The sequence below is a fragment of the Oncorhynchus keta genome, chromosome 35 (assembly GCF_023373465.1).
Source record: "Oncorhynchus keta strain PuntledgeMale-10-30-2019 chromosome 35, Oket_V2, whole genome shotgun sequence".
Lineage (NCBI taxonomy): Eukaryota > Metazoa > Chordata > Actinopteri > Salmoniformes > Salmonidae > Oncorhynchus > Oncorhynchus keta.
Window position 1 is genome coordinate 20,100,328 of NC_068455.1, and position 27,200 is coordinate 20,127,527.

Below are 27,200 nucleotides of genomic sequence, written 5' to 3' on the forward strand. Positions count from 1 at the left end.
TGAAAATCACTTACATCACAGATATGAAAATAAAAACTTACCTCTGAATGGAACCACTTGCTCATCCACTGTTACTTCAGGCCCAGGGTTGTAGAGGTATGGCAGACGCTCCACCCACTTCTCCCAGACCTCTCTTATGGCCACCAGTTTGTCTCTCACATGTCTTGCAGGTCTTGACACACGGTTATCAAATCGTAGCATTCTTGAGAAAGTGTGAAAAACTTCCAGTGGCATCGTGGCACGGAAAATCGCCCTTCTACTCTATGCATCCCAGAGAGTGCATGTAACCGCGCCTCGGGACCTCTACACATCCGCTAAGATTAGCAGCCCTATGGAGCCACGCAGGTCAATCTCATCCATCCTTTTCCAGTTGTCTCCATATTAATGGAAACCCTCCAAATGTGTCATCTCCAGGATGATTTTTTCAATGGCTGGTTTGATAAACATGTAGAATGTTGAGGCAATGTCCTGGACATGGGCAACTGCATGTCTTGTGGTCCCTGGGGTCATCCTTATGACATTTTGTGCTGCCATCCTGCCCTGGCTGTCATATGGTCACAAGGACATGTTATTTTGCTGTTCTTTGAAAAAAATCTCTTTCAGCTTGGGGGATTTCTTCTTCATCTGAAGATGATGCATCGTGCTCTAGGTTGTATTCTTCTTCATCTGAAGATGACGCATTATGCTGTGGGTTGTATTCTTCCCCATATTCTTCTTCAGATACCTCCTCTTCTAAATCAATGTTCTCTTGTTCCTCCTGGACATTGAAAAAAATCAGATCTACGACCTGTCGGGCACTGAAACGTGCACTCATGGCTTCAGCAAAGAGAGAACTGGAGGGACTGTTATCTGCAGCACCTTTATAGCCTCTGACTGCATTCCCCATTAGTAAACAATGCTTTCAAGAAATTATTATTTTGCCTGAAATTCTTTTTAATTTTGTCTGTGAACTTGAGTCATGGAGGGGAGATACTGCACATGCACAATACAGTTTTAGTCTTGTCTGAGTTCAATCAGTAGCACACAATCTCAATGTCTTATTGTGTGTTTGTGTAATATATATATATATATATATATATATATATATATATATATATATATATATATTACACATGTGTGTCTTTGTGGTTTTTGTAATGTGTAAATGATCTTATAACTGCTGGGTCAAAAATGACCCCAAGACAATCTTTGTACCCTGGTGGTGTACAGAGTTTATGGAAATATGGACAAAGGCGATGTTTCACTTTTTCTAATGTTGGTGTCACTAGGAGGAGTCATAAAAATGTCAAGTCGAAAAAACATATTTTAGGGGGTTCTCTCTGCTGTTAAACATAGTGGAGGGTCATTTTTTACCTCTTAAGGATTCGCCCCTTTTTTCAATTTTCGCCTAAAATTATATACCCAAATATAACTTCCTTTGGCTCAGGCCCTGAAGCTAGGATATGCATATTCTTGGTACCATTTGAAAGGAAACACTTATTTTTCTTTTTAAAAGGACACACTTTTTTAGAAGTTTGTGGAAATGTGAAAGGAATGTAGGAGAATATAACACTGATATTTTTTTGTACCATCATCTTTTATCTGCATCTCCGAGATGGCATAGCAGTTCAGACGTCTTTTGTCCTCCTCGTCTTGTCGTGTCCTGTATATATATATATATTTACTTTTTTTCACATACATTTTATTTTTATTTTCCATCAACTCATCTTCAAAACACTCTCCTGCAACCCGCCTCACCAAGTTATATTTATAAATAAGTATTATTTACCTCAAATCTGCAATCCTCCAAGAAGCTAGCCAGAAGCTAGCCAGAAACTCCAAGAAGCTAGCCAGAAACTAACCAGAAGCTAGCCAGGAGCTAGCTAGAAGCTAATCAGAAGCTAGTTCAGAAGCTAGTTAGCTTCTTTACTGGCAAATCGTTAGTATTCAGCTAACCACGGTTTGTGGTCATCAGCTATCCTTTAGCTCGAAAATCTATCGCCAGTTTTGTACGGCGCAGTGCGGCTCGGAACGGATCATACCGGACCATTTTTTCTCTCCATATCCTTGGATTTCAACTGCTCTCTGGACATTCATTCCCGGATCTCACAGCTAGCGAGCTGCTATCCGTGTGTCTATCTGCTCTCGTCGATTCCGGAGCAAACATCAATTACTCCGGAGCTAGCCAGCTCCGTCAATCACTCCTGAGCTCCGTCAATCACTCCTGGGCTGCAGTCACTTATCCAGAACCGGTTAACTGCCTACGCAGAGCCCCACCGGGCCTTCACAACTGGACTGCCGACGTTATCTACCCGAAGAAGATCCGGCTGGCTCCTCCGTCGCGACGTTACCTGAACGCCCATCTGCGGCCTGCTAACCGTTAGCTGTCTTACCGGCTGCTCTCAGAATAGACAATCGGACAATTTATTTATTTTTATTATTATTATGTTTATTCTTGGGCCTCTATAACTATATTTATTGTTTTTATTTTAGGAAGACAACCAAAAATTCTGAAATTGTAATTCCAAATTACAACATTTTAGGCAAGATAGAACTGCCAAAGGGGGCGGTGTTGCAATCTACTGCAAAGATAGCCAGCAGAGTTCTGTCCTACTATCCAGGTCTGTACCCAAACAATTTGAACTTCTACTTTTAAAAATCCACCTCTCTAAAAACAAGTCTCTCACCGTTGCCACCTGCTATAGACCACCCTCTGCCCCCAGCTGTGCTCTGGACACCATATGTGAACTGATTGCCCCCCATCTATCTTCAGAGCTCGTGCTGCTAGGTGACCTAAACTGGAACATGCTTAACACCCCAGCCATCCTACAATCTAAACTTGATGCCCTCAATCTCACAAATCATCAATGAACCTACCAGGTACCCCCCCAAAGCCTTAAACACGGGCACCCTCATAGATATCATCCTAACCAACTTCCCCTCTAAATACACCTCTGCTGTCTTCAACCAAGATCTCAGCGATCACTGCCACATTGCCTGCATCTGTAATGGGTCAGCGGTCAAACGACCTCCACTCATCACTGTAAAACGCTCCCTGAAACACTTCAGCGAGCAGGCCTCTCTAATCGACCTGGCCGGGGTATCCTGGAAGGATATTGATCTCATCCCGTGAGTAGAGGATGCCTGGATATTTTTAAAAAATGCCTTCCTAACCATCTTAAATAAACATGCCCCATTCAAGAAATTTAGAACCAGGAACAGATATAGCCCTTGGTTCTCCCCAGACCTGACTGCCCTTAACCAACACAAAAACATCCTATGGCGTTCTGCATTAGCATCGAACAGCCCCCGTGATATGCAGCTGTTCAGGGAAGCTAGAAACCGTTATACACAGGCAGTTAGAAAAGCCAAGGCTAGCTTTTTCTAACAGAAATTTGCTTCCTGCAACACCAACTCAAAAAATTTCTGGGACACTGTAAAGTCCATGGAGAATAAGAACACCTCCTCCCAGCTGCCCACTGCACTGAAGATAGGAAACACTGTCACCACTGATAAATCCACCATAATTGAGAATTTCAATAAGCATTTTTCTACGGCTGGCCATGCTTTCCACCTGGCTACTCCTACCCCGGTCAACAGCACTGCACCCCCAACAGAAACTCGCCCAAGCCTTCCCCATTTCTCCTTCTCGCAAATCCATTCAGCTGATGTTCTGAAAGAGCCGAAAAATCTGGACCGCTACAAATCAGCCGGGCTAGACAATCTGGACCCTTTCTTTCTAAAATTATCTGCCGAAATTGTTGCCACCCCTATTACTAGCCTGTTCAACCTCTCTTTCGTGTCGTCTGAGATTCCCAAAGATTGCAAAGCAGCTGCGGTCATCCCCCTCTTCATAGGGGGGGACACTCTTGACCCAAACTGCTACAGACCTATACCTATCCTACCATGCCTTTCTAAGGTCTTCGAAAGCCAAGTCAACAAACAGATTACCGACCATTTCGAATCTCACCATACCTTCTCTGCTATGCAATCTGGTTTCAGAGCTGGTCATGGGTGCACCTCAGCCACGCTCAAGGTCCTAAACGATATCTTAACCGCCATCGATAAGAAACAATACTGTGCAGCCGTATTCATTGATCTGGCCAAGGCTTTCGACTCTGTCAACCACCACATCCTCATCGGCAGACTCGACAGCCTTGGTTTCTCAAATGATTGCCTCGCCTGGTTCACCAATTACTTCTCTGATAGAGTTCAGTGTGTCAAATCGGAGGGTCTGCTGTCCGGACCTCTGGCAGTCTCTATGGGGGTGCCACAGGGTTCAATTCTTGGACCGACTCTCTTCTCTGTATACATCGATGAGGTCGCTCTTGCTGCTGGTGAGTCCCTGATCCACCTCTACGCAGATGACACCATTCTGTATACTTCTGGCCCTTCTTTGGACACTGTGTTAACAACCCTCCAGGCAAGCTTCAATGCCATACATACTCTCCTTCCGTGGCCTCCAATTGCTCTTAAATACAAGTAAAACTAAATGCATGCTCTTCAACCGATCGCTACCTGCACCTACCCGCCTGTCCAACATCACTACTCTGGACGGCTCTGACTTACAATACGTGGACAACTACAAATACTTAGGTGTCTGGTTAGACTGTAAACTCTCCTTCCAGACCCATATCAAACATCTCCAATCCAAAGTTAAATCTAGAATTGGCTTCCTATTTCGCAACAAAGCATCCTTCACTCATGCTGCCAAACATACCCTTGTAAAACTGACCATCCTACCAATCCTCGACTTTGGCGATGTCATTTACAAAATAGCCTCCAATACCCTAATCAACAAATTGGATGCAGTCTATCACAGTGCAATCCGTTTTGTCACCAAAGCCCCATATACTACCCACCATTGCGACCTGTACGCTCTCGTTGGCTGGCCCTCGCTTCATACTCGTCGCCAAACCCACTGGCTCCATGCCATCTAGACCCTGCTAGGTAAAGTCCCCCCTTATCTCAGCTCGCTGGTCACCATAGCATCTCCCACCTGTAGCACACGCTCCAGCAGGTATATCTCTCTAGTCACCCCCAAAACCAATTCTTTTCCGCCTCTCCTTCCAGTTCTCTGCTGCCAATGACTGGAACGAACTACAAAAATCTCTGAAACTTGGAAACACTTGTCTCCCTCACTAGCTTTAAGCACCAACTGTCAGAGCATCGTACAGATTACTGCACCTGTACATAGCCCACCTATAATTTAGCCCAAACAACTACCTCTTTCCCAACTGTATTTAATTTATTTATTTATTTTGCTCCTTTGCACCCCATTATTTTTATTTCTACTTTGCACATTCTTCCATTGCAAAACTACCATTCCAGTGTTTTATTTGCTATATTGTATTTACTTTGCCACCATGGCCTTTTTTGCCTTTACCTCCCTTCTCACCTAATTTGCTCACATTGTATATAGACTTGTTTATACTGTATGTTTGTTTTACTCCATGTGTAACTCTGTGTTGTTGTATCTGTCGAACTGCTTTGCTTTATCTTGGCCAGGTCGCAATTGTAAATGAGAAATTGTTCTCAACTTGCCTACCTGGTTAAATAAAGGTGAAATAAATAAAATAAAATAAAATGCAAGAGAAAGGCCATAACGTATTATACCAGCCCAGGTGCAATTTAGATTTGGTCCCCTAGATGGAAGCAGTATATGTGCAAAGTTCTAGACTGATCCAATGAACCATGGTGTTACTGTTCAACATTTTGTATCAAGACTGCCCAAATGTGCTTAGTGACTCCTTGTGGGGGACCAGGTGCCTGCAGGCTGACTTCGGTCATCAGTTGAACAGTGTTTCCTCCGACACATTGCTGCGGCTGGCTTCCAGGTAAAGCGAGAGGGTGTTAAGAAGTGCGGTTTGGTAGGTCATGTTTTGGAGGATGCATGACTTGACCTTCGCCTCCCGAGCCCATTGGGGAGTTACACCGATGAAACAGAATTGAAATTGGGAAGAAAAAGGGGTAATGTACACACAACAAATATAGAGCTATCAAATGGATGCAAAAGGCATTATTTTCGTGGAAAGACCCCATTATTTGCCAGGGGTGCGCCGCTGTTTTTGAGACTGAATCGTCTCTGTCTGATCTTCCCCAACAATTTAATTAGAGGGGAATAAGACAAGGTTCCCTCAGGATTACCATTGGACCAGCATCTAGCCATGTTCAAAATGTTCAAAACTTTATGGTCCCATGGAAAATGATTCAGACTCGGGAACATCAACAAGGAGAGACAACGGCAGGAGCATATGCTCTCCGCAATAACAACAAACCACCTTGCTTTATACACACCTCAATGGAGGCAACGTTTGTGTCTCGTGACATGTTGCATTGCTCTTCCATTTATAATTTTTACACGCTGTAAATTAATGACCTCAAAGAGCACCTGTTGTTTTAGACACATACAACATTTATGGGACATTGGAAATAAATATTGTCATTGTTCTAAATCATAACAATTTGATATTGGTTTTAACAATGAATTCCCAACATATAAAGCTGTAAAGTATAAAGTATATGGGTGTTATTAGGTACACAAGCTCACCGTTATAACAAGCTAACATCTCTGCAGCACACACACATTAAAATAACCTTGGACGAACCTCCTACATTGACAATGACTCGTCATAGCGCCTGATGGATGAACAACAAACACAACCTGGACCAGACCTGTGACTTATCATCCCATGGTTTGGATGACATCAACCCCGTCATCCACCCCTAAGATCAGAAGATGACACCTCTCATCTTTCCCCTGTCAACATCGTCCTATCAAATTTACCCAACCCCGTGCTCCCGCATCAGAGTCAGGACGGGTCTAAATACTCAGTGCTGAGAGGAGATTTGTAGCTCCTTCCCTGACCTTACCCCCACCACAACGGCCACCCTCTAATTAGGCAATGCATCTGATCTTCATTAACAGCTATGAGATAATGAATCACTGGCTCGTCTCTGTGTTAATTTCCTGCAACCAAGCAGCTAATGGATGTCAGAGCTGACTGATCACACTGATTGTGGTGATTTCTAATTGCAACAAAACAATTTAAAAGCAGCAGGATTATTTATGTTGTTGCCTACAACGTGAAAAGAGGGATGCGAGGAGAGGAGAGGAACGGAAAAGGGATTGAGTTTCTAATTTGGTTCAGATGAAACAGAAGAGATTATGGTCAGAAGAAGGAAGGGCGAGGTGCGGCGCTGTGAAGATTGTGCCTCCATATTGCACGGCCCCCTGGGAAATCCTGCCGAGCTGTGCTGATGCTCTGACATGGCTCCTCATATCCTTTTGATGCACAAACACAAATACTTTTGTCTCTCTCTGCCTGGGTCTCTCTGGGTAAGTGGAAAGGATGCCTCCATCCACTGAAGTCAGATCGGAATATAAATTACTAAATCACAATTGGCAATTAAACAATGAGCAATCGTAACCTAGAATGACAATGCTGGTAATTACACATTAAATGCAAAGAACAAAGTGGGTTTCACACATTTTGAGCTACAAGTATGTGTGAGTTTTGTCTATTGTTCCTGTGTGTTTGCTGCATTTTGACTTCTCAAATGCTTCATGCAGCCACCACCATTGCTTTAGAGTTTATTTATGATGTAATATTCACATCATGCACATCTACATGTGTCCCCCTTCACCCCCAGTAATGTCTAACTGGGAAGCTTTACTTTAGCTGTTTCTTATGCTAATAGCACCAACCCCTTCCCATCTCCCCTTCTGGTTGTTTATTTTGCTGAGCGTGCACTGGATAGCCCCGGGCGAGAGGGAGAGGAAAGGAGACGGAGTGGACTTCAGTCAGTGACAGGAGGACAGGCACGCGGGTCGGCAGGAGGACAGGCACGCGGGTCGGCAGGAGGACAGAAACGGGCGGGCGGGTGGTGGGATATGGGGGATAGAAGGAAATGTAGTCTGTGTGGATAGTTTACCTTTGGGCTGGCCAGCGGGCCCGTGGTCTCTGCCTCTTGAGAGGCCTCGGCCTCAGTGGCCAGAATGTGGGCTTTGATGGCGTCCAGAGTCCGCAACATCCAGCTGTGCTGGAGGCGGATCTGCCTCTGGAGTTGCTGCCACTGGTGTACGACCATCTGGAGCATGTCCCTCAGGCCTATAATGACAGACAATAGAGAGAGAGAAAGAGTCTGGATTAGCCACTACCTTTGAACTTACTTTCTTTCTGACCCACCCACCCTCCTATAATCCTTCATTCACTGATGTACTGGTATTTATCATTTTATTATGCTAAACTCTTTTATCCTTTATCATTATTATTATTATTATTATTATTATTATTATTATTATTATTATTATTATTATTATTATTATTATTATTATATACCTGTACCATGTTTATTAGTATTTTAAATGCGAGTGAAGTAATTGCTCTTTATTTGATATGATCACAAATTCTTCAGTGGTCCACTTTGCTCTCTAACCTGAACACAGATGTGTATGTGATCCGTCATACAGTATGCCAACTAATGTACAGTATATGAACACACCAGTATGTGTACTGCATGTGATGAGTAGCTGGTTTAGAGTTAAATCCCTCCCACAACACACTGTGTCCATCTGCAGAACCATCAGTGTTCCTCCAGCCCTGTCTGTCTCTCTACCAGCAGGACACTGTCCCAGCAGCCATGATTCACACAAATCCTGTTTGAACAAAGTGATCAAATGAAGATGAATGAGCCAAGGCAGAATGTGACCCTGTAATCCACGCACGCACACACACTATCTATCTAGTGACTGGCTGCTCAACAATGTCACACACTATCTATCTAGTGACTGGCTGCTCAACAATGTCACACACGGCTCATACCTGTGGAATGATCATGAGTGATCTGCAGAGTTGCTAGGAAACCAGGTATTAGTGTCTGCCGTGCAGGAAGTAAGGGGATAGATTTGCTGGCTGGCTGGCTGACTGGCTGGCTGGAAGCTTTAGGTGAATAATCGGCCCAGCAGAGGGGAGAAAACGTCTGGAAGATGGCCTCTAACTCAGGCCCTGCTGTTTCTAATTCCACCTATCTTCATAAACACAGCAACTCCCTCAATCGCTCCCTCTCTTTTTCTATCGCTCTTACTCCCTCATCATGACCCTGGCCGTGACCCCACTCTCCGAGGGTGTCTTGGGGAGTTGGAATATGAAAATAAACCACATTTCCAATTCACACGTGTATTATACAAACGTGTACATGTGTTAAGTAGGACAAATCAAATATAAGCGCCCACAAAATTAATATTATATACAGCGCCTCCCTCCCTCGCTTTTTCTCCCTCCTACTCGCTCGCTTCAAATACACAGCGCTGCGCTCCCTCTCCTCTTTCCACCCCTCCTCTATCTTTTCTCGACCCAGTCACAGGCACCAATCACTCCCAGCCTGTCCGAACTCACATTCCATTGCAGATACATTACCAATGGTATTCTATGTTGGAAAAAGCAGTTTCTTTCCCCCCTTCCCCTTGCTTGAGAAGCGGTTACTCTAAGATGTATACATTCTGAAGGTCAGTATGTTAATATAAACATTCATAATAAATGAGAGGGTTGCGAGCAGTGAGAGTCGTACTGTGGGAGAGGATGATTTCCAGCAGCTGCCTGCCTTCCTCCACTACACAGTCTTTCAGGGAGCAGTGACTGTCCACGTTCAACTTGAAGCTCTGCAACACAGACACAAAACATTAACACAGTCTTTCAGGGAGCAGTGACTGTCCACGTTCAACTTGAAGCTCTGCAACACAGACACAAAACATTAACACAGTCTTTCAGGGAGCAGTGACTGTCCACATTCAACTTGAAGCTCTGCAACACAGACACAAAACATTAACACAGTCTTTCAGGGAGCAGTGACTGTCCACATTCAACATGAAGCTCTGCAACACAGACACAAAACATTAACACAGTCTTTCAGGGAGCAGTGACTGTCCACGTTCAACTTGAAGCTCTGCAACACAGACACAAAACATTAACAGTCTTTCAGGGAGCAGTGACTGTCCACATTCAACTTGAAGCTCTGCAACACAGACACAAAACATTAACACAGTCTTTCAGGGAGCAGTGACTGTCCACGTTCAACTTGAAGCTCTGGGAAAATAAATAAACATAAATATGGGTTGTATTTACAATGGTGTTTGTTCTTCACTGGTTGCCCTTTTCTTGTGGCAACAGGTCACAAATATGGCTGCGGTGATGGCACACTGGTATTTCACCCAATAGATATGGGAGTTTATCAAAATTGGATTTGTTTTTTTCCTAAATCTTTGTGGGTCTGTGTAATCTGAGGGATATATGTGTTTCTAATATGGTCATACATTTGGTTATTATTCAACCATGCTGGTCATTTATGAACATTTGAACATCTTGGCCACGTTCTGTTATAATCTCCACCCGGCACAGCCAGAAGAGGACTGGCCACCCCACATATGCCCTCTCTAATTCTCTCTTTCTTTCTCTCTCTCGGAGGACCTGAGCCCTAGGACCATGCCCCAGGACTACCTGACATGATGGCTCCTTGCTGTCCCCAGTCCACCTGACTGTGCTGCTGCTCCAGTTTCAACTGTTCTGCCTTATTATTATTCGACCATGCTGGTCATTTATGAACATTTGAACATCTTGGTCATGTTCTGTTATAATCTCTACCCGGCACAGCCAGAAGAGGACCACCCCACATAGCCCGGTTCCTCTCTAGGTTTCTTCCTAGGTTTTGGCCTTTCTAGGGAGTTTTTTCTAGCCACCGTGCTTTTACACCTGCATTGTTTGCTGTTTGGGGTTTTAGGCTGGGTTTCTGTACAGCACTTTGAGATATCAGCTGATGTACGAAGGGCTATATAAATAAATTTGATTTGATTTGATTTGGTTAGGAAGTGCAGTTCAGTTTCCACCTCATTTTGTGGGCAGTGTGCACGTAGCCTGTCTTCTCGAGAGACAGGTCTGCCAACGTCGACCTTACTCAATAGCAAGGCTATGCTCATTGACTCTGTACATAGTCAAAGCTTTCCTTCATATTGGTTCTGTCACAGTGGTCAGGTATTCTGCCACTGTGTACTCTCTGTTTAGGGCCAAATAACATTCTAGTTTGCCCTATTTTTTGTTGATTCTTTCTAATGTGTCAAGTAATGATATTTTCTTATGATTTGGTTGAGTCTCTCTCTCTCTCTCTGAACATCACACCAAAAAAAAGTCCCAGTCCCCACATCATACAAACATCTGACACAACCTCCAAGCACCCTTCATAATCCCTCAAGATGTGCTACACTCTACTTATTACATCACATCCCTCTCCACTTCCCTCTACAGTATCTTTACCATCTAACCGGAAATATTGGGACAGAAAAGATCTGTATCTGTAAAAAACTATCCAACATACAGAAATCCAACATACAGAAATCCAACATACAGAAATCCAACATACAGAAATCCAACATACAGAAATCCAACATACAGAAATCCAACATACAGAAATCCAACATACAGAAATCCAACATAGGCTACTGAGTTGTTTTATTTAAAGGGATGATTCACATTCAGAGAGAGAGAATATATATACTGTATATACAGTACCAGTCAAAAGTTTGGACACACCTACTACGCATTCCAGGGTTTTTTCTTTATTTTGACTATTTTCTACATTGTAGAATAGTGAAGACGTAAAAACTATGAAATAACACGTGGAATCATGTAGTAACCAACCAAAAGAAGTATTAAACAAATCAAAAAATATTTTATGTTTGAGATTCTTCAAAGTATCTCTCAACCAGCTTCATTAGGTAATCATCTGGAATTACTTTCAATTAAAAGGTGTGCCTTGTTAAAAGTTAAGTTGTGGAATTTCTTCTTAATGCGTTTGAGCCAATCAGTTTTGTGACAAGGTAGGGGTGGTATACAGAATATAGCCCTATTTGGTAAAATACCAAGTCCATACTATGGCAAGAACAGCTCAAATAAGTAAAAAGAAACGACAGGCAATCATTACTTTAAGACATGAACGTCAGTCAATATGGGAAATTTCAAGAACTTTCTTCAAGTGCAGTCACAAAAACCATCAAGCTCTATGATGAAACTGGCTCTCGTGAGGACTGCCACAGGAAAGGAAGACCCAGAGTTACCTCTGCTGCAGAGGATAAGTTCATTAGAGTTAACAGCACCTCAGAATGCCACCCAAATAAATGTTCAAGTAACAGACACATCTCAACAACTGTTCAGAGGAGACTGCGTAAATTAGGCCTTCGTGGTCGAATTGCTGCAAAGAAACCACTACTAAAGGACCAATAAGAAGAAGAGACTCGCTTGGGCCAAGAAACAAGCAATGGACATTATACCGGTGGAAATATGTCCTTAAGCACGCAGCCAAGACAACACAGGAGAGGCTTTGGAATATGTCTCTGAATGTCCTTGAGTGGCCCAGCCAGAGCCTAGACTTGAATCTGATCTCTGGAGAGACCTGAAAATAGCTGTGCAGCAACGCTCCCCATCCAACCTGACAGAGCTTGGGAGGATCTGCAGAGAAGAATGTGAGAACTACCCAAATACAGGTGTGCCAAGCTTGTGTCATACCCAAGAAGACGTGAGGCTGTAATCGTAGCCAAAGGTGCGTCAACAAAGTGCTGAGTAAAGGATATGATACTTATGTAAATGTGATGTTTTTTATATATATTTTTTAACATTTGCAAACATTTCTGAAAACCTGTCTTTGCCATTATGGGGTATGGGGTATTGTGTGTAGATTGATGAAGAAAAAGTCAAGGGATCTGAATATTTTCCCGAATGCACTGTATATATAAAAGAGAGTGAGAACGGGGACCTGGAGAAGGGGGATGGGATATGCTGTTGAAGATGTTATGAGTGGTTGGGGGGTGGAAGGTGAATAAAGAGGGGGGGGGCTGAGGAATCCCAGGGGAGTGATGCAGTGAAGTGCTTGGAGTCATCTTCATCTTAGATCTTGGGCCAGCCTGTTGCTGGCGATTAGGACCCGGTCTGATCTGACCAGCGTGCTGAAGGTGTGCCGTGACAACACAGCATTGGCTAAATGCTTCTGACGGCCTGTCGCCGAGAGCAAGTAGAGGAGTACTGAACGAGGCACGGCTCTACTTCACTGGGCAGAATGGATGAAGGGGAATGGGACACCTAGCTCACTGAGTAACTAGAAGATGCCCTCGGTGACTCACTCTAACGCTGATCCAGGAACAGCCAAAATTGAGTTGTTCACACTCATAGCATGGCTCCGTCTGAAATGGTACCCTATTCCTTATATAGTTTGCCCTATCCCCTATATAGTGCACTACTTTTGAAAGTAAGCCTATCCCAAACCATTCAGAGTTCATGGCTAAACTTAACCTTAAACACTTTGAAATGTGGCATTTGAGAAATGCTGAATTAGGTCAATCTGATTTTAGTTTTTTTGCACCTTACTTGTGGAATAATCTCCAAAACTCTATAAAATTGGAGTTGGTGTTTGTTTTACAGGATTGTGTTTTGTGTATTGATGTGTATAGTGTATATTGATGTTTGATATAGGGCTCATCTGTAAAAGAGACCTTGGTCTCAGCACGACTCCCGGTCAAAATAAAGGCTATTATAAAAACAAATTGGGACGCAAACTGCAAGGCTCTGAGTGGATTAAGCTGGGGGCAGGAGGGTTGTCACCAATTTGACACCTCTAGATGTACAACAGCAGGGATAGGCGAGTAGATTCATTCACAGGTTGTTGTTTTGGGGAGCCAGAAAATAATTAGAATAGTTTGTATACTTCAAACTGACCACAACTAAGCTCAAAAATAGATTGTATTTGAAAATAACTAGAATTTCATACCTTCATTACATTGATACACGATGACATCTCTTTTTTTCCGTGGGAATACTTGGGAACAGATTTCCTAAATTAAATTTATTTTATGCTTAACTGATTTGAGTCTTTTTAAAAACGTTGCTAAAATGGCCAAAAGAAATCCCTCGCGGGCCGACCACTGTGCTACAGTATGCAGTTCCTGGATTTGGAGCCCCTCGCTCCTCTCAGGCTCAGGTGAGAGGACTGTCATCCCCACATCACATCACACATACAGACAGACAGGGCAGGGACGTCATCTCACTGAAACAGGGGGAAGGACAGAGGGAGAGAGGGAAGAACCAAGCCACGGGGAGGGGGTTCACACACAAACACACAACATTAAAGAGGTTAGAGGTGAGCTGGGAGGTAGGAAGGCTAAGGTAGGAAAAGTATTGGCTCACTCAAGCCAGAGGGGGAGATACCTGGCTACTGTCATAATAATAACAGACTAAAAAGTGACCTGCAAGGCATTTTTATCTCCAATTCTATTTGATCAGATTCTTTTTTGTGTAGGCATTACCATATTTCTGAGTAGCGTATCGTATAACTAAATGGGATGACATTGAGATCTGACATTGAAATACCAATTTCAAAGCAGCCAGCTGCAATTGTATTTAATTTAATCAGAAGGGCCTTTGTAATAATGATTATCCAATAGCACTTTTTTACAAAAGTGGTGCTTGAGAGAAAGGGAGAAAGAGAGAGAGAGAAGGGGGCTGTATCTAACTTCCTGTGTATTCTGTCTGTGTATTAAGGGGTTTGACACCCACTGGTGAGTGCCCCCCCACCCACCCCACTCTCTCTCTAACTATGGGCCTCTTGTCCTGACTGTTCATTTGCCACCATTGCAGAGTGGTGTCGTTAATGTGATTTAAAGAGCTGGATCGGCCATCAAGCTCAATCAATAGCCGTTTCATTTCACGCCATCTCTCAATGCCTTCTAAAGAGGCGCCTGCTCGGCCCGGGCTCACAGACATCTCGTTACCGCTCTTACAGGGGCACCGGAAAGAGGCGCTTGCTCGGCCCGGGCTCACAGACATCTCGTTACCGCTCTCACAGGGGCACCGGAAAGAGGCGCCTGCTCGGCCCGGGCTCACAGACATCTCGTTACCGTTCAAGACCAAACATCCGGTGGTCCTTCTGTGGCTCAGTTGGTAGAGCATGGCGCTTGTAACGCCAGGGTAGTGGGTTCGATTCCCGGGACCACCCATACGTAGAATGTATGCACACATGACTGTAAGTCGCTTTGGATAAAAGCGTCAGCTAAATGGCATATATTATTATTATTATTATTATTATTATTATATTACATCGAATTGTGAGCAGCTCCCCTCCACTCCCCTCCCCTGGAGCAGGGGGTGACTGAGGAAAACAAGTGTGCCTAGCAGGGCCCGTCTCAATCAATACTAACATGTGAAGCCCTTCACAATAAAACATTACTACATCTTCCTTCCATCAATATGACAAACTTGGCTGCCTGTTCCACAACAAACCTCTGATACTGATGGAGATATACAGTATATATACACAAAGAGTTTTGTACAAGATTAGGGATAAAATACAAATGCATGTGTACTGGGTGTTAGTGTTGTTGGCATGAAGAACAGAGTATACACATGTTTATATACGTATATAATTATGCAGAGATGCACTCAGCAGGGAGCTATGCAGAGGCATATTGGCTGGTCTCTCTGGATGTATGCAAAGTGTGTGTGTGTGTGTGTCTGTTTGTGCATGTGTGTGTGTCTGTTTGTGCATGTGTGTATGTGTCTGTGTGCACTTGCACATATGTTTGCTGTTGAGAGTGTGAGGACTTGTCAGAAAGCAGCACGTCTCTTTGTTTGTATTCATATGCAGTTATGAACTGTGCACGTTGTTGCATGTGAGCGCATGAGAGAGGGAGAGAGACAGTGTGTGTGACAGTGTGTGTGTGTGTGTGTGTGTGTCACCAGGTGTGTCTCCAGGTAGAGCTTGAGGCTGTCCATTTCAGCTTTGGGTGGCGTCCAGTTCTCTGTGGTCTCCAGGGCTTCCCTCAGCCAGCAGATAAACTCATCTAGTTTCTTCACAAAGCCCTGAGAGAGAAAGAGAAAGAGCAAGAGCAAGTGCAAGAGAGAGAAAGAGAAAGAGAGAAAGAGAGAGTCAACCTACAGCAGCAAATCTGGTGTTATTTTTGTTATTGTTATGTAATATTTCATCCCTTGAGTTAAAACAACCAACTTTAGGGTGAATTGAGGGTATACACAGTACACACATCAGTTTATACACACAAACAATGGGTTGATGGGGAAGATTTCCCATTAGTAACATTGCCCTTGATCAGCTTGAGGTGCTTAGTCAAAGAGGGGATGAGTGGAGGAGAGGCTCGCTGTGTGGCGTGTGACTACTGCCATCCGCTGGTGAAGAAAGGCATTGACTTCATTAATTACTACCTCAGCTCTGTACATCCAGTGTTCACCCCCTGGTGTACAGTGTATGGATGCAGTAAAGCTTCACTCATTGTTCTGTGTTGGGTAATTCATGGCCCCAGAATTCAACATGATTATATTTCTCTCATTCTCCATGGCAGGCCTCCTGCTCATTATGTGACAGTGATGAAAATCCAAAATATTGATTTAAATGACCTCTTTTCAGATGTGGATAGAGCCCCAGTATGTATGTTTGCAGGGTCTGAGGCAGGGTCTGAGGCAGGGTCTGAGGCAGGGTCTGAGGCAGGGTCTTGGATTAAAGGCAGAGCTGGCAGGCTGGCACACAGGGTGTAGTATCAGTACCATCCTATTACCAGGGCCTGGATGGCGATACTAGTATAGTGGGCATAGCCAGGACCTTGCTCAGTCACTAACAAATACTCTCCCTCCTGCTCAATCTTCCTCTTTACCCCTCTCCCTTTTCCACTATAAAAAATATATTGCATGAATGTCTTGACTGTGTGCAGTAGGCTAGTCGTAAGCGGGCCATATTAGCCAGTGAGATATGCACATTACAGACACTGAGACGAGAACACAATTCCCCAGGACAGGGACATTATGTGCGTTTCCTTTTCATCCTCCCTCTCCACCAGTAAAGCTTTCAACCAAGATGAATACACAGCCCCTGGTGACAACAACCAAGATGAATACACAGCCCCTGGTGACAACAACCAAGATGAATACACAGCCCCTGGTGACAACAACCAAGATGAATACACAGCCCCTGGTGACAACAACCAAGATGAATACACAGCCCCTGGTGACAACAACCAAGATGAATACACAGCCCCTGGTGACAACAACCAAGATGAATACACAGACCCTGGTCACAACAGCATTAACGGCAGGGCTTAGCTTGTCACAGAATGGGTTTATGGGCCAATGTAATGCGCCAGGCAGGCAGGAGGAAAAGCGTATGAATAACATGAATGAGCAACATCCCTTCTCTTCCCATCCATCCCCTCTAAACTTCTCTCAGGGAAAAAGAGAGAAAGACAGGTGGAGAGTAGAAAAAGGAAGACTGAAAAAAGACAGCGGTATAGAGGGATGGAGAGTGAGAGAAAGGCAGACTTGAAGGAATGGAAAGCGAAAGAGCAAGAAAGAGTGAGAGAGAGGGAGAGGGATAGAGGGAAGGAAGGCTCTGCTCGTCCATGGCGTCACACTTGACTAGGCCCCTGAGAAACCCCCAGTAGAACCTTCAGCTGCCAGCTAGCTGTCTGTTGCCATGAGGATGAAGTCATCTCCAGAGGCCCGCATGCTAATGTATTCAATCACCTCCGTGTGTGACACATATCATCTCAGGTGGCGCGCCTGGCTGCCTCTCTCTCAGCCCCATAGCCTCACAGCCTCTCTCTCAGCCCCATAGCCTCACAGCCTCTCTCTCAGCCCCATAGCCTCACAGCCTCTCTCTCAGCCCCATAGCCTCACAGCCCCTCTCTCAGCCCCATAGCCTCTCTCAGCCCCATAGCCTCACAGCCTCTCTCTCAGCCCCATAGCCTCACAGCCTCTCTCTCAGCCCCATAGCCTCACAGCCTCTCTCTCAGCCCCATAACCTCACAGCCTAGCTGCCTCTCTCTCAGCCCCATAGCCTCACAGCCTCTCTCTCAGCCCCGTAACCTCACAGCCTAGCTGCCTCTCTCTCAGCCCCATAGCCTCACAGCCTAGCTGCCTCTCTCTCAGCCCCATAGCCTAGCTGCCTCTCTCTCAGCCCCATAGCCTCACAGACTCTCTCTCAGCCCCATAGCCTCACAGCCTCTCTCTCAGCCCCATAACCTCACAGCCTAGCTGCCTCTCTCTCAGCCCCATAGCCTCACAGCCTAGCTGCCTCTCTCTCAGCCCCATAGCCTCACAGACTCTCTCTCAGCCCCATAGCCTCACAGCCTCTCTCTCAGCCCCATAACCTCACAGCCTAGCTGCCTCTCTCTCAGCCCCATAGCCTCACAGCCTAGCTGCCTCTCTCTCAGCCCCATAGCCTCACAGCCTAGCTGCCTCTCTCTCAGCCCCATAGCCTCACAGCCTGGCTGCCTCTCTCTCAGCCCCATAGCCTCACAGCCTAGCTGCCTCTCTCTCAGCCCCATAGCCTCACAGCCCAGCTGCCTCTCTCTCAGCCCCATAGCTTCACAGCCTGGCTGCCTCTCTCTCAGCCCCATAGCCTCACAGCCTAGCTGCCTCTCTCTCAGCCCCATAGCCTCACAGCCTGGCTGTCTCTCTCTCAGCCCCATAGCCTCACAGCCGAGCTGCCTCTCTCTCAGCCCCATAGCCTCACAGCCTGGCTGCCTCTCTCTCAGCCCCATAGCCTCACAGCCAAGCTGACTCTCTCATAGCCTCAGCCTCTCTCTCAGCCCCATAGCCTCACAGCCTAGCTGACTCTATCTCAGCCCCATAGCCTCACAGCCTGGCTGCCTCTCTCTCAGCCCCATAGCCTCACAGCCTAGCTGCCTCTCTCTCAGCCCCATAGCCTCACAGCCTGGCTGTCTCTCTCTCAGCCCCATAGCCTCACAGCCGAGCTGCCTCTCTCTCAGCCCCATAGCCTCACAGCCTGGCTGCCTCTCTCTCAGCCCCATAGCCTCACAGCCAAGCTGACTCTCTCATAGCCTCAGCCTCTCTCTCAGTCCCATAGCCTCACAGCCTAGCTGACTCTCTCATAGCCTCAGCCCCATAGCCTCACAGCCTAGCTGACTCTCTCTCAGCCCCATAGCCTCACAGCCTAGCTGACTCTCTCATAGCCTCAGCCTCTCTCTCAGTCCCATAGCCTCATAGCCTCACAGCCCCATAGCCTCACAGCCTAGCCGACTCTCTCATAGCCTCAACCTCTCTCTCAGCCCCATAGCCTCACAGCTCTCTCTCAGCCCCATAAACTCACAGCCTAGCTGACTCTCTCATAGCCTCAGCCTCTCTCTCTCAGCCCCATAGACTCACAGCCTAGCTGACTCTCTCTCAGCCCCATAGCCTCACAGCCTGTCTGCCTCTCTCTCAGCCCCGTAGCCTCACAGCATGGCTGACTCTTTCATAGCCTCAGCCTCTCTCTCAGCCCCATAGCCTCAGCCTGGCTGCCTCTCTCTCATTCCCATAGCCTCACAGCCCCATAGCCTCACAGCCTAGCTGACTCTCTCATAGCCTCAACCTCTCTCTCAGTCCCATAGCCTCTCTCAGCCCCATAAACTCACAGCCTAGCTGACTCTCTCATAGCCTCAGCCTCTCTCTCAGCCCCATAGACTCACAGCCTAGCTGACTCTCTCTCAGCCCCATAGCCTCACAGCCTGTCTGCCCTCTCTCAGCCCCGTAGCCTCACAGCCTAGCTGACTCTCTCATAGCCTCAGCCTCTCTCAGCCCCATAGCCTCAGCCTGGCTGCCTCTCTCATTCCCATAGCCTCACAGCCCCATAGCCTCACAGCCTAGCTGACTCTCTCATAGCCTCAACCTCTCTCTCAGTCCCATAGCCTCACAGCCTCTCTCAGCCCCATAAACTCACAGCCTAGCTGACTCTCTCTCAGCCCCATAGCCTCACAGACTCTCTCTCAGCCCCATAGCCTCACAGCCTCTCTCTCAGCCCCATAACCTCACAGCCTAGCTGCCTCTCTCTCAGCCCCATAGCCTCACAGCCTAGCTGCCTCTCTCTCAGCCCCATAGCCTCACAGCCTAGCTGCCTCTCTCTCAGCCCCATAGCCTCACAGCCTGGCTGCCTCTCTCTCAGCCCCATAGCCTCACAGCCTAGCTGCCTCTCTCTCAGCCCCATAGCCTCACAGCCCAGCTGCCTCTCTCTCAGCCCCATAGCTTCAAGGCCTGGCTGCCTCTCTCTCAGCCCCATAGCCTCACAGCCTAGCTGCCTCTCTCTCAGCCCCATAGCCTCACAGCCTGGCTGTCTCTCTCTCAGCCCCATAGCCTCACAGCCGAGCTGCCTCTCTCTCAGCCCCATAGCCTCACAGCCTGGCTGCCTCTCTCTCAGCCCCATAGCCTCACAGCCAAGCTGACTCTCTCATAGCCTCAGCCTCTCTCTCAGCCCCATAGCCTCACAGCCTAGCTGACTCTCTCTCAGCCCCATAGCCTCACAGCCTGGCTGCCTCTCTCTCAGCCCCATAGCCTCACAGCCTAGCTGCCTCTCTCTCAGCCCCATAGCCTCACAGCCTGGCTGTCTCTCTCTCAGCCCCATAGCCTCACAGCCGAGCTGCCTCTCTCTCAGCCCCATAGCCTCACAGCCTGGCTGCCTCTCTCTCAGCCCCATAGCCTCACAGCCAAGCTGACTCTCTCATAGCCTCAGCCTCTCTCTCAGTCCCATAGCCTCACAGCCTCTCAGCCCCATAGCCTCACAGCCTAGCTGACTCTCTCATAGCCTCAGCCTCTCTCTCAGCCCCATAGCCTCACAGCCTAGCTGATTCTCTCTCAGCCCCATAGCCTCACAGCCTAGCTGACTCTCTCATAGCCTCAGCCTCTCTCTCAGCCCCATAGCCTCAGCCTGGCTGCCTCTCTCTCATTCCCATAGCCTCACAGCCCCATAGCCTCACAGCCTAGCTGACTCTCTCATAGCCTCAACCTCTGTCTCTGCCCCATAGCCTCACAGCCTCTCTCTCAGCCCCATAAACTCACAGCCTAGCTGACTCTCTCATAGCCTCAGCCTCTCTCTCTCAGCCCCATAGACTCACAGCCTAGCTGACTCTCTCTCAGCCCCATAGCCTCACAGCCTGTCTGCCTCTCTCTCAGCCCCGTAGCCTCACAGCCTAGCTGACTCTCTCATAGCCTCAGCCTCTCTCTCAGCCCCATAGACTCACAGCCTAGCTGACTCTCTCTCAGCCCCATAGCCTCACAGCCTGTCTGCCTCTCTCTCAGCCCCGTAGCCTCACAGCATGGCTGACTCTTTCATAGCCTCAGCCTCTCTCTCAGCCCCATAGCCTCAGCCTGGCTGCCTCTCTCTCATTCCCATAGCCTCACAGCCCCATAGCCTCACAGCCTAGCTGACTCTCTCATAGCCTCAACCTCTCTCTCAGTCCCATAGCCTCTCTCTCAGCCCCATAAACTCACAGCCTAGCTGACTCTCTCATAGCCTCAGCCTCTCTCTCAGCCCCATAGACTCACAGCCTAGCTGACTCTCTCTCAGCCCCATAGCCTCACAGCCTGTCTGCCTCTCTCTCAGCCCCATAGCCTCACAGCCTAGCTGACTCTCTCATAGCCTCAGCCTCTCTCTCAGCCCCATAGCCTCAGCCTGGCTGCCTCTCTCTCATTCCCATAGCCTCACAGCCCCATAGCCTCACAGCCTAGCTGACTCTCTCATAGCCTCAACCTCTCTCTCAGTCCCATAGCCTCACAGCCTCTCTCAGCCCCATAAACTCACAGCCTAGCTGACTCTCTCATAGCCTCAGCCTCTCTCTCAGCCCCATAGACTCACAGCCTAGCTGACTCTCTCTCAGCCCCATAGCCTCACAGCCTGGCTGCCTCTCTCTCAGCCCCATAGCCTCACAGCCTAGCTGCCTCTCTCTCAGCCCCATAGCCTCACAGCCTAGCTGCCTCTCTCTCAGCCCCATAGCCTCACAGCCTGGCTGCCTCTCTCTCAGCCCCATAGCCTCACAGCCTAGCTGCCTCTCTCTCAGCCCCATAGCCTCACAGCCTGGCTGCCTCTCTCTCAGCCCATAGCCTCACAGCCTGTCTGCCTCTCTCTCAGCCCCATAGCCTCACAGCCTAGCTGACTCTCTCATAGCCTCAGCTTCTCTCTCAGCCCCATAGCCTCACAGCCTGGCTGCCTCTCTCAGCCCCATAGCCTCACAGCCTAGCTGACTCTCTCTCTCAGTCCCAGCTTCAGCCCCAGTCTCTCTGTTAGACATAGCCCAAGGACAGCAGAGGAGAGAATGTGCTAATCCTCTGATTGTATGGAACCCATGGGGGTGTCTGATTGGTAAATACATTTAATCCTATGTAATCGCCAAAGTGGCAACCTAAGCATCTAACAATCAGTAACAAACATTGGAAAGATACATGGCTGGTAGTACATTACAGAACTATAACAGCAAGCATTTGATTTCAATGAATTGTTTTCAATGCATGAAATGTATGCACTGCATATGCAACAAAATGCTGTTCTATTTTATATGTAGGCACTGTAGACCAGACAAATATTAATTATCTCACAGTCGTCATTCTCCCTTCCTGCCAGGAGGTGGCATTAAAATCGCACTGTGCTATTCAGGCTTTACCAACAGGAGAGAATCCACTGTGTGGCTCACTGACAGACTGTGGAGATAAATAGTCAAAAGACTGAGTCTGCCTCCCAAAATGGCACCATATTCCATATTTAGTGCACTACTTTTGACCAGAACCCATAATGCTCTGGTCAAATATAGTGCACCATATAAGGAATATTGTGTCATTTGGGACAAACAGAGTATTTTCATGGCATAATAGCTACAGTGTAAAACTACAGATAATATTCGATCATATATAGTGGAGAATGTTGATGCTAAAGGATTATACAATACTAGTTATGTCTAGGTAGTATTTATAGGCTGGCTCATAGTAACTCTACTAGCATTGACATTGTCCTGGAGACTGTGGAACAAGTGTCAGACAGACATCCCTGTGATGGCATGGCAGGATACCATGGAGTCATTCAGGACCGAGGCTCATCAGGGCTGAGGTTCCGTCACGATCGTCGTATGGAGGGGACCAAAGCGCAGCGTGGTGTGAATACATTCTTCTATATTGAATGAAGAACATGAACAAAAAACGACCGTGACCGCTATATAAACACTGTGCTAACATGCAACATAACAGACAATAATCCACAAAATACCCAAAGCAGATGGCTGCCTAAATATGGTTCCCAATCAGAGACAACGATAAACACCGGCCTCTAATTGAGAACCAATCTAGGCAACCATAGACCTACACAAACACCTAGATGGAAACAACCCCATAAATCTACAAAACCCCTAGACAGTGAAAACCTAGATGAGACAAAACACACATACCACCCTCGTCACACCCTGACCTAACCAAAATATATAAAAAAAACAAAGAATACTCAGGTCAGGGCGTGACAGGTTCACTGACTATGGAGAATATAATATCACTACTTACTGTATGTGTTAAAGAATGGAGTGAGTGTGTCTCTCTCTCTCTCTCTCTCTCCAAATAATACATTAGCACCCAGATCCTTCATAGATTTGATTACATGCTCTTCATTATTTACCTAATGGTCTAATTGCATTACATGTGGATGAGAAACATGAACATGAGGGACGCAGGAGAAGGTTGCAGTGCATTGGTCAGTAGTTGAGGTTATTCTATGTGAGAGTAGAGAGAAGACCAGGGAGCGATGTGTTTCACTAAGCTTTTAATGTGCTAGCTGGCACTGGTTTTCGCTTTTTAATATCTCTGAATGTACTCTGTAGCTCTCCTGCGTTCTTCTCTTTCTACAATAAGAATTGGATCAGAGCATACAGGTATGCAGCATGCTGAATGACCCTCAAAAGCAGGTTAGGCCATCTATGATGTATAGGTATTCAAAACGTGTCACAACCTTAATCCTCAGTCTGGCATGCTATGTGACATTGGAGGAAACCCATCCTTGTTGTGTGCTAATGCCATATTACCATATGCAAGACGACAACAATTCATCTGTTCATAAATCACTTAATCAATACTGTAGCTGTCAGCATACAGCTGACCTTTGAAGATGTGTTGACATGCAAATGCATATTGACACCATCATTATGAACCAGAATGAATTAGCAACACTGTCTAGTTTGGGAATACATTACCTTTGGAGTCAATCGAGTGCTGGTAAAAAGACCGTATGACCACATAACAGACGGTTATGGATGAATAACGCCATGAAAATTTTAAAAACCATCACAATTGTTAAGAAGATATAGTGAGTTCACCACCCCTTTCACCCTCAGAACTGCCTCAATTGGTTGGGGCATGGACTCTACAGTTGTGTCAAGTTGACTGGATGTCCTTTGGGTGGTGGACCATTCTTGATATACACGGGAAACTGTTGTGTGAAAAACACGGCAGCGTTGCAGTTCTTGACACAAAACGGTGCACCGGTCACCTACTGCCATACCCTGTTCAAAGGCACTTAAATCTTTAGTCTTGCAAATTCACCCTCTGAATGGCACACATTCACAATCCATGTCTCAATTGTCTCAAGGATTAAAAATCCTTCTTTAACCCGTTTCCTCGCCTTCTTCAACACTGATTGAAGTGGATATAACAGGTGACATCAATAAGGGATCAAAGCTTCACCTGGTCAGTCTTTCATGGAAAGAGCAGTTGTTCATAATGTTTTGTACACTCAGACCCCTTCCACATTTTGTTACGTTGCAGACTTATTCTAAAATTGATTAAATTAAATATTTTCCTCATCAATCTACACACAATACCCCATAATGACAAAGCAAAAACTTTTTCTGTACATAGTGGTTAGAGCATTGGACTTGTAACCAAAAGGTTGCAAGATCAAATCCCTGAGCTAACATTGGCCGTGGGATGTTCAAAGTTACGGATATTTTTTTTATAACTGAACCCTGATCTGTACTTCTCAACAACTTTGTCCCTGACCTGTTTGTAGAGCTCCTTGGTCTTCATGGTGCCACTTGCTTAGTGGTGTTGCAGTCTCTTGGTCTTTCAGAACAGGTGTATATATACTGAGATCATGTGGCAGATCATGTGCCACTTAAACTGCACACAGGTGGACTTTATTTAACTAATTATGTGACTTCTGAAGGTAATTGGTTGCACCAAATCTTATTTAGGAGCTTCATAGCAAAGGGGGTGAATACATATGTGCGCACTACTTTTCAGTTTTACATTTTTTAAACTATTTTGTATACATCCATTACATGAAATCCAAATAAAAATAAATGTAAATTACAGGTTGTAATGCAACAAAATAGGAAAAACACCAAGGGGGATGAATACTTTTGCCAGGCACTGCAACTACGCAAATAAATGAAGAACAAATACTTATTTACAAAGACGGCCTACCCCAGCCAAACCCGGACGATGTGGGCCAATTGTACGCCGCCCTATGGGACTCATGGCCAGGGACTGTAGTGATGCCACTTGCACTGAGATGCAGAGCCTAAGAGCGCTGGGCCACTCGGGAGCCCCCGTATCTGGGGAAGGGTAACAAAAAATGTCTGCAGCATTGAAGATCCCCAAGAGCACAGTGGTCTCCATCATTCTTAAATGGAAGAATTTTGGAACCATCAAGACTCAAACTGAACAATAGGGGGAGAAGGGCCTTGGTCAGGGAGGTGACCAAGAACCCGATGGTCACTGAAAGAGCTCCAGAGTTCCTCTTTGGAGATGGGAGAACCTTGCAGAAGGACAACCATCTCTGCAGCACTCCACCAATCAGGCTTTTATGGTAGAATGGCCAAACAAAAGCCACTCCTCAGTAAAAGGCACAAGACAGCCCACTTGGAGTTTTCCAAAAAGCAAGATTCTCTGGTCAGATGAAAGGAAGATTGAACTGTTTGGCCTGAATGCCAAGTGTCACATCTGGTTGAAACCAGGCACCGCTCATCACCTGACCAATACCATCCCCTACAGTGAAGCATGGTGGTAACAGCAGCATGCTGTGGGGAAGTTCTTCAGCAGCAGGGACTGGGAGACTAGTCAGGATCGAGGGAAACATGAATGGATCAAAGTACAGAGAGATCCTTGATGAAAAGTTCTGAGAGCTCTGGATCAGGTTAAGACAGGGTTGGAGGCTCACCTTCCAACAGGACAACTAAGCCCACAGCCAAGACAACGCAGGAGAGGCTTTGGGACAAGTCTCTGGATGTCCTTAAGTGGCCCAGCCAGAGACTTGAACCGGATCGAATCTCTGGAGAGACCTGAAAATAGTTGTGCAGCAACGCTCCCCATCCAACCTGATAGAGTTTGAGAGGATCTGCAGAGAAGAATGGGGTGAACTAGATATAACACCAAATAGAGGTGTTCCAAGCTTGTAGCGTCATAGCCAAGAAGTCTCGGGGCTGTATTCACTGCCAAAGGTGCTTCAACAAAGTACTTAGGAAAAGGTCTGAATACTTATGTAAATGTGATATTTCAATATTTTTATACATTTGCACAAATTTCAAAAATTCAGTTTTTGCATTGCAATTATGGGGTATTGTGTGTAGATTGATAAGGGAAAAATGTTTCATCCATTTTAGGATAAGGCTGTAATGCAACAAAATGTGGAAAAAGTGAAGGGGTCTGAATATTTTCTGAATGCAAATTATGGTGGGAAAAAAGTATTTTGTCACCTACAAACAAGCAAGATTTCTGTCTCTCACAGACCTGTAACTTCTTCTTTAAGAGGCTCCTCTGTCCTCCACTCGTTACCTGTATTAATGGCACCTGTTTGAACTTGTTATCAGTATAAAAGACACCTGTCCACAACCTCAAACAGTCACTCTCCAAACTCCACTACGGCCAAGACCAAAGAGCTGTCAAAGGACACCAGAAACAAAATTGTAGACCTGCACCAGGCTGGGAAGACTGAATCTGCAATAGGTAAGCAGCTTGGTTTGAAGAAATCAACTGTGGGAGCAATTATTAGGAAATGGAAGACATACAAGACTACTGATAATCTCCCTCGATCTGGGGCTCCACGCAAGATCTCACCCCGTGGGGTCAAAATGATCACAAGAACAGTGAGCAAAAATCCCAGAACCACACGGGGGAACCTAGTGAATGACCTGCAGAGAGCTGGGACCAAAGTAACAAAGCCTACCATCAGTAACACACTACGCCGCCAGGGACTCAAATCCTGCAGTGCCAGACGTGTCCCCCTGCTTAAGTCAGTACATGTCCAGGCCCGTCTGAAGTTTGCTAGGGAGCATTTGGATGATCCAGAAGAAGATTGGGAGAATGTCATATGGTCAGATATAACCAAAATATAACTTTTTGGTAAAAACTCAACTCTTTGTGTTTGGAGGGCAATGA

The 27,200-nt window shown here is 46.2% G+C and overlaps 1 protein-coding gene across 3 annotated transcripts in view; it reads right to left on the reverse strand.

Annotated features, from left to right (window-relative positions):
- Positions 1-27,200, reverse strand: part of LOC118371748 (A-kinase anchor protein 6-like) — a 266,002-nt gene that overhangs the window by 149,207 nt on the left and 89,595 nt on the right. For all 3 annotated transcript variants that reach the window (XM_052496677.1, XM_052496678.1, XM_052496676.1), the window contains exons 5-7: positions 15,753-15,875; positions 9,550-9,640; positions 7,915-8,090 (exon numbers count right to left, since the gene is read on the reverse strand). In XM_052496677.1, the coding sequence (XP_052352637.1) occupies positions 7,915-8,090; positions 9,550-9,640; positions 15,753-15,875 (390 nt within the window). The remainder of the gene's footprint in view (positions 1-7,914; positions 8,091-9,549; positions 9,641-15,752; positions 15,876-27,200) is intronic.